This window comes from Chanos chanos, chromosome 1 (assembly GCF_902362185.1).
Source record: "Chanos chanos chromosome 1, fChaCha1.1, whole genome shotgun sequence".
Taxonomy (NCBI): domain Eukaryota; kingdom Metazoa; phylum Chordata; class Actinopteri; order Gonorynchiformes; family Chanidae; genus Chanos; species Chanos chanos.
In genome coordinates, this window is record NC_044495.1 from 33,086,435 (window position 1) to 33,094,710 (window position 8,276).

Here is an 8,276-nt window from a genome sequence, read left to right on the forward strand (position 1 = left end):
TCTTAGCCAGTGGTAACAGCTTGTAAGAACATAAGTGATATTTGCAGTACCTTACATAACACGGTAAGGAAGCAATACCATCCCTTTCTCTTAGCATGCCCGCCAGCATTTCAATTGTTCCATTTAAATTTAATTTAGTATACCTCATGATCACGCAGCAACAGAATTGTAATATTTTACACGGAGTTATACACCCATATTTAATGTTATGGCTGCTTATCAGAGATTACAGGCATTTTTACAACTTATTTAAAACGTGACACTTTGGCTGGCGATCGCACGTAAACCGTTATCTTCTTCCAAGTTTATAGCTGGCTAATCCAGAAAATAGAAACAATTTCACCTGACAACAGTTAGGATGGATGAATATTAGTCATCTAAATTAAAGCCCCTAATTAAAGGACAAAGAAAAACAATTTACAGTAAAAAGAACAGAACAGAAAAAGAACAGAAAGAGCATTCCGTGAATTATATATATATGCGATGGTGTGTGAGTGTGTGTGTGTGTGTGTATAGAAGTAGACTTGATGCTTACAGGTACCTGGCTGGACAGACTGAAGTTATTGGCAGGGCTGCGTTTCTTGCTGTTGGCACTGTTGCCTAGGCTACTGTTAGATGCGCTGCTGGCTGAGTTCTTCCTCTTTCTTCTCTTGGTGGTGGTCTGTCGTGTGGGTTCTGTTGAGGAACACCCACAACAATGAAAGAGTGGCCAATACAAACAGGCACACTCACACATACACACACACACACACTGGTGCATGCACACATAACTTGGGAGAAATGAAGAAACGCAGCATTGCTAACAGTCACACACAAACAACCAATGCCCATACACAAATATGTACAGCTTGTATACATGAGCAACAATCAACTAAATTACACTAAAAATACGCACACTCACACACACACACACACACACACACATGTACGCACACGCACACACACATGTGCACCCATAGAGAGCATGTGCAGAAAGAGACAGAGACAAACAAATGCTCCATGCTTTGTTTTGTTCAGAGGTAAATCAAAACGCATTTTAACATCTCCCAAGACATGCACTAGTAAGAGAGAACCCCTGTTTTCATTTACATAAATGCTCAACAATGTCCCCCTGCAGTTTCCATTAAGACTGTCTCTGAGCTCATCTTCATAAATGTCCAAATATCATTTCCATTTCACAGAGGCTTTGCTCTACTACAGCTCTACCTCTGTGCCTTTATTTCTGTAATAATTGCCCCAAATAATTATCTATGAAAATGACTCATTTTTAAGCTCCACTTTCGCTCTTTATTGTGTTTATTGACTAAATGTGATCTGCCATACATGTCATAAGTGAAATAGAGAAATTACTGTGTCACATTCTGGACTGTCCTGTGATCTGATTGGCTCCTGGATGTCTGTTGAGCATTCATGGTGTACACATACACAAAAAATGTATTTCATGGCATTCCATTAGGACACAGAATGCATTTCCCCCTTTGGTGCAGGGTTTTCATGAGAAAACAGAAAAATGTACCTTTTTTGTGATTTGTGGGGAATATTTCCGATTTGAAGTTCTGTGGATGTCCCGCTGAAACCACACCCAGAGCAAGTTTTATTGACCAAAATAATTAACTGTCATAAAAAGCACTACCATATAAATCTGAGGGAAAAAAAACAAGAGAGATACCAGCAAGACATGCATGGAAAATACAGGACTATAATTTTGTTTTCATTAGTTGCTGATCAAATGTGATAAATTTGCAACAGCTTATGGAAACATCTAGATTCTTTCTTAAAAGACATAAGCACTGGCAGGATAATATTTTGATAAATATTAAAATATTTTTTGCTTTGGAGAATTCTGTTCGACATTATTTAATGTAAAAAATATATTTTGACAAACCATCATGATAATGTATGCAATATTGCCAAAACAGTGATCAATACAAATTATCATTAATATTACAAAGGCTTGACAATTACAATTGTTGATAAAATGTAGAAACACACAAAAAAATGAAATACATTTTTAGAGGTTCTTACTAAATACACCCAGGGAGATGTTCACACATTCATTTGTATTCAGTAGTTATAGTTACTTTAATATAAAATATACATTAAAGTCTGATAAATCTGCGCATACACTCAATAGGCTGATAACCCAAAAATGTTATAAATATCCATCACAGCTCTCAACAAAATCCATCAAACTATGTGTGAGCTGGGTTGAGCAAAAAAAAAAAAGGACTTATTTTTGGTGTCTTTTGTGTGTTTATCTGAGAGTCTGTGTGAATGACGCACTAAAACTGCCTCATTTCCACACATACAAAAAAACCAAAAAAAAAAAAAACCCCTAAAACTTATCAGTGTATAAAGGCAGCCGTCCTTCCTTCCTGCCCAGGACAAAAACGCTTTCCAGATTTGAGAAGAATTGGAGGAAAGAAGGAACTGTAGCTAATAAGGAAACAACAATTGCAGAAGATGCACTCCGATATGACTCTCGTAAAAAAAAAAAAAAAAAAGAAACACCCCCCCCCCCCCCCCAAAAAGTTACAATAATTTAAAAAGAGGACAGAGTCAGAGGTGGACGGCATCAGTTCTGCTGTGGTTTTCACGCTAATCACATGTTTGTCTGGCTTCTACTAAGCCCTCAGTTTTAAACCAGAGCCAACTTTGATGCAAATACATCTATACAAGTACATCCTGGGACTGTAATTCTATCCAAAAGCAAATGTTTCACCACCTCAGCCTAGACTGGGAAAGACAAAAGCCACGTACAGTCAAGTGGAGTCCTGTCACATCGAGGACTTGGCTCCTCTCAGCAACTGATGAAAAGTTTTGTTTATTCCTGGGAGAAGACTTGTGTGAGAAAAGAAAGTAAAGTCTGTCTGAGAAAAGTGCCAACCCTACAAACAGATTCTGACTCTGTCTGATCAAAAGAGCTTTCTTTAATCAAGCAGCCAACCGCGTGGCTTTAACGTTTCCTCAACCCACACTGAACACGCCAACGAGCTTCAAGGCCAAAAATTTTTCCTAATTCAGACTCATTCTTCATTGCACTACCTCAAATTAACGTACACATTTCTTTTCCCTTGAATCACAACAGCGTCTCTATATCGGTCAGAGGACTTGAGAAACATGGTTCAGCCCTGCCACATGTGTCGCTCTAAGAGACTGGGAATGTATGTGAGAGTCAGGAGAGTGTGGGATTCTTACCTGGTGGTGCCACCATCCGTTGCCACTTTTGGAACAGGCATGTTTTTAGACAGTCTCTTGGGCTGAGGTTATAGGTCTTGTGCCGTGACATGAGCTCTTGCATCGGCTCCAGGATAACACACAACTTCAGCGGGGAAACATGCATTAGCACACACACACACACAAAACAGAACAAAACAAGGCGAACAAAAAAACAAAACAAACAAACAAAAAGAACACCACATATGCAGGAAGTTCAAATTAAGCAGTCCCAAACAGAGCAGGTTGCACACACAAACTCAAACAAATAATAGATAATAATAAAGAATACCAATAGAAATAGTCCCTCCCTGAAAGTCTGTGCATTAATACTATTAAATCACATTTTTATAAATGTCACAACTAACTGATAAGTCAGAAAGCAGATAATGCACATTTTTTATGTTGGCATTTGTGTAGTGCGCCACAGGCACACACACACAAACACACATACAGACATACACACACACAAACACACATACACAAGTTGACAGTCCTGTAGTGTGACGTTGGTGCTGCTGCAGTACCCTTCACACTTCCACTGGTCACTGAGGAAACAATTCTGGCCCTGAGCCAAAAGCACACTGCTATTTCCAGTGTGTGTGTGTGTGTGTGTGTGTGCGCGTGTGTGTGTGTGTGAGGAGGCCTGTAAGCTTTTCCTCAGTGGCAGGCCCCAGTCCCATGCTGACCACGCCGGTCCTGTCTGTCACAGGAAACAGCCTCTGCGTGGCATCTCTGATAAACCCCAGCGCACAAACGAACGGCTCTCGCTACCGACACCAGTCTGTCCCTTTACAAGGTATTTTTACTGCACTCGCACGTTGGGAGCGTGAGAAATTAGCCCAACAAAAGGAAGACAGACAATGTTTGCCAAACTCACAATAGACATTAGAGTGTCCTATATTTGACCCTCAATGGCAATTTTTAACAGTCATAAAAAAAAAAAAAAAAATTCAATAACTAAAAGAGTTCTTAATAATGTTGGCTCATGGGGTATATTCATTCTTAATAGACAGATTACACAATATTCTTTTGAACTGTTTGAGTTATGAAGGACAATAAATTTTTATGATCTTTGTAATGCTGAAAGCACTCACATAATGCTAAAACTGATCCGCCAAAAATCAACCAATAAATCGGTCAATCAATCAATTAATCAATCACATAACAAGCATGAACATATTTCTTCTCTGTAAATAATCTCATGGAGAACTGAACATTCTGTGTGAGTGTGTGTGTGCATATGTGAGTGTTTGTGTGAATGTGTGAGTGTGTGAATGTGTGTGCGTGCATGTGTATGTGCACAAGCTCATCTCCATCCATTTGAAAAGCTGTAAAATGGCTTTTGGATGTGCCTGTGAGCATGGAGACTTAAACTGTTATAGAGGTGTGCCTAATCCAAATTTAATTCATCATTCAACTCCAACTTCACTCTGGCGCTTTACGCTGCTTACACTGCTGCGGTTCTGCCCTGAACATACTGAACACACAGTAGGGAGGGAAAAAAAAGGGCTGTTTCAAAAACCTTGAAAAGTCTCTCTTTTGCCTCTCTCTTTCTCTGTGCAGCTAGCTATAAACTGGTTTGTGTTTTTCACCAGGCTGGGGTTGAGCACGAAGGCCCACAATGCCCTGTCTCAACAGGGAACGCTCATTAATGTTATGCTAATTTTCTCCATCCAATTAATTTTCTCCCCCTCTCTTCTTCTCCCCATTTGCAAATCTGAGCTGTCACTCAGACTGGAATGACAAGAATAAACAAAGCCGCTGCTGCTGAGCACTGGCTAATAAATTCTGCTGCTGTATACTCACATAAACACACACACACACGCACACGCACATGCACACACACTCATATGCACGCACACGCACACGCACACACTCACACACACACACTCATATGCACACACACACACACGCACACGCACATTCGTATACAAATATACACAATATTCTTTGTCTTCTTTGTTATTTTACATAGAAAGCAATAACTCATGTTTAAAATAACTTGATAAGTATTTATGTGCCTCTAGATAAGTCATATTTTAAGGTGAACTGTATTCAAGTCAGCAGATGTGAATAAATGAATAAAGGAGTGTGTAAGTGTGTGAGAGTGTGAGTGTATGTGCAGCTCTTACCCTGAGGTAGTTGAGGGTAAAGTTAGTCAGGCCCATACGGGTGATGTTTTTGGAGAGCTGCTCCAGAACTTGGGGGTCTTGTGCCTGAAAGGAGACAGTGAGAGAACTGGTCACTCTATGCAATCTCAGGAAGAAGCCAGGATGAGTTTAACCTCAGGACAGCCGATTTCAATATGACAAAATATTAGCTAAAGGATACACACAATGGAAAAAAAACAGAACTGTTTGCTGGTTTAATAGAAAATGTTTTGGAAAATTCTTGAAATATGTTTATGGCTTCCTGTATTTTTGAAGTGGTAATTTATTTGAGAAGCAAGAGACATTTTTGAATTTTCAGCTGCTTTATTGGCTTATCCAAATAGAATGTCCAAATATTCGTAGCTGACCACTCCTTGTACTCTGCACCAAACCCTGCACTTAATCAAAGTCACTGTGAGTAACAGCCCTTGTAGCTTCAAAGTGAGATGTGAGTATACCTCCAAACTAATTTTGATGTGGCTGAACCAAACTGTCTTAGGCGAGTCCCCTTGGACTCAAGACAGTAAGTAAAGAGCAATATTCATACCATCAGCCAACTGTCCCAAAACTCTGAAATATGCTCCCCCCCAAAATTGGGCTGAAGTCTTTAAGTAAATGTGTACATTCTGTTTTCAATTCAAGTACACTTGGACAGATGTGGGTGTGCATGTGCATTTACGGGGTTTGCGTGTGACTGTGTGAGTGAATGGTTCTGGCCTTAATCACAAACATTAATCATGATTAAAAGTGCTATGTAAACTTTTAAACAACTCTAACCACTGTGTACAAATGTGCGTGTTTGTGTGTGTGTGTGTGTGTTGAGTGTGTGTGCATGTGCATATGTGAGGGTGTGTATGATGAGTGCGGGTGTGTGTGTTGAGTGTGTGTGTGTGTGTGAATGGGTGTGAGTGGGTGTATGTGTGAGGGGGTGTGTGTGTGTGTGTGTATGTGTGGGGGGGTGTGTGTTGAGTGTGTGTGTGTGTGTGTGTGTATGTGTGTGATTGGGTGTATGTGTGAGGAGGTGTGTGTTGAGTGTGTGTGATTGGGTGTATGTGTGAGGGGGTGTGTGTTGAGTGTGTGTGATTGGGTGTATGTGTGAGGAGGTGTGTGTTGAGTGTGTGTGATTGGGTGTATGTGTGAGGGGGTGTGTGTTGAGTGTGTGTGATTGGGTGTATGTGTGAGGGGGTGTGTGTTGAGTGTGTGTGATTGGGTGTATGTGTGAGGGGGTGTGTGTTGAGTGTGTGTGTGTGATTGGGTGTATGTGTGAGGAGGTGTGTGTTGAGTGTGTGTGATTGGGTGTATGTGTGAGGGGGTGTGTGTTGAGTGTGTGTGTGTGTGTGTGTGTGTTGAGTGTGTGTGATTGGGTGTATGTGTGAGGAGGTGTGTGTTGAGTGTGTGTGATTGGGTGTATGTGTGAGGGGGTGTGTGTTGAGTGTGTGTGTGCAAGCAGTGCAGGACGATCAAATGAGCTGCAGTAACTTTTACACATCTTTCTCCTCCCAGTGCATACACTCTCTCTCTCTCTCTCTCTCTCTCTCTCTCTCTCTGTCTCTCTCTCTCTTCCCATCAGTTTTGGAAACAGAAGCAAAACCCACAGGGCCCAATTTAAGAGTATGTGAATTTCTCATGAACGCAGTGGGGACGGGTGGAGGGTGCAAACACTCGAGCATTACACATCTCTGAATCTGCAGGGGAGAGAAGACAAAACTGCTCACAGGACCACGTGACATTCTCAACACACAGACACACACAGACACCCACTCACAAGCACATGCTAACACACATACGCATAGATACATACACACACAAACGCGCACACACACACATGCACAAGACCTGAAAGCTCAAACTGAAGAAAGCCACCACAAACTAAGATGAATCAGTCTAGTGTGGGTTGGTTAGGAGCTGTCTCCTGTCTCCTCCCAGCGTGGTAGGGGTGTTCGTTACACTCTGCAGAATTAAGCAGATTACTCGTCTGACCTTGTTATTGTTCTTTTTTTCATTAAAACAAGGATTCCTTTCATCCGAGGCTGTCTTTGATGTCTCTAAATAAATTGGTTTTAAAAGTCCCTGAGAATTGCGAAACTTTCCATGCTTCACTCTAAATTCCAGTTTCTGCACTGTGCTGGGCTTATTCGGTGTAGCTGGAGGCAGTGCCTCTTCCCCTCAATAACAGAATACTCCACACCTGAGTTTAGGCTCTACGTCCTGCAGTTTGATAAAGGCACACTGAAGGAAACTGCTCTGGGAACAGGCTAATGAGGAGGTTTAGTTTTAGCTGCTAAACAAAAATGGTGGTTCAGATCCCATGTTGCATTCATTCATCCATCCATCCACCCATTTGCCCATTCCTTCATTCAGTCACTCAGACAAGTGCATTTGAGTTATTCATTCAAAATAATCCATCTATCCATGCATTGGTCTGTGATTGGTTCAGTCACTCAGTGGGCGGTGCAGTGGGACTCACGTGCATGGCGAGGATACTGCGGGGAATGAGCTCTCTGTATTGCCTAATGGTGAAGTGCCACGTCTTAATTCTCATCAGATCGTCAAACGCAAACTCCAGAATCAGACGACCCTCCGTACACACCTGAGGAAAGATAAAGGCAGTAAGACAGAATCATTCAGCAGAGCTGGGGACAGTAAGAACCTCTCTCCAACACTGACCAGTGTCAGAGCTGGGGACAGTAAGAACCTCTCTCCAACACTGACCAGTGTCAGAGCTGGGGACAGTAAGAACCTCTCTCCAACACTGACCAGTGTCAGAGCTGGGGACAGTAAGAACCTCTCTCCAACACTGACCAGTGTCAGAGCTGGGGACAGTAAGAACCTCTCTCCAACACTGACCAGTGTCAGAGCTGGGGACAATAAGAACCTCTCTCCAACACTGACCAGTGTCAGTTAGAC

At 41.7% G+C, this 8,276-nt stretch overlaps 1 protein-coding gene across 4 annotated transcripts in view; it reads right to left on the minus strand.

The window, feature by feature from the left end:
* Nucleotides 1-8,276, minus strand: part of ldb2a (LIM domain binding 2a) — a 43,770-nt gene that overhangs the window by 5,682 nt on the left and 29,812 nt on the right. Inside the window, exons 4-8 of one of the 4 annotated variants that reach the window (XM_030777567.1) lie at nucleotides 7,837-7,959; nucleotides 5,352-5,435; nucleotides 3,199-3,322; nucleotides 1,517-1,570; nucleotides 542-675 (exon numbers count right to left, since the gene is read on the minus strand). In XM_030777567.1, coding sequence (XP_030633427.1) covers nucleotides 542-675; nucleotides 1,517-1,570; nucleotides 3,199-3,322; nucleotides 5,352-5,435; nucleotides 7,837-7,959 — 519 coding nt within the window. Of the gene's footprint in view, nucleotides 1-535; nucleotides 676-1,516; nucleotides 1,571-3,198; nucleotides 3,323-5,351; nucleotides 5,436-7,836; nucleotides 7,960-8,276 lie in introns of all 4 variants that reach the window. The other 3 variants (XM_030777559.1, XM_030777584.1, XM_030777575.1) reach the window with 3 other exon arrangements.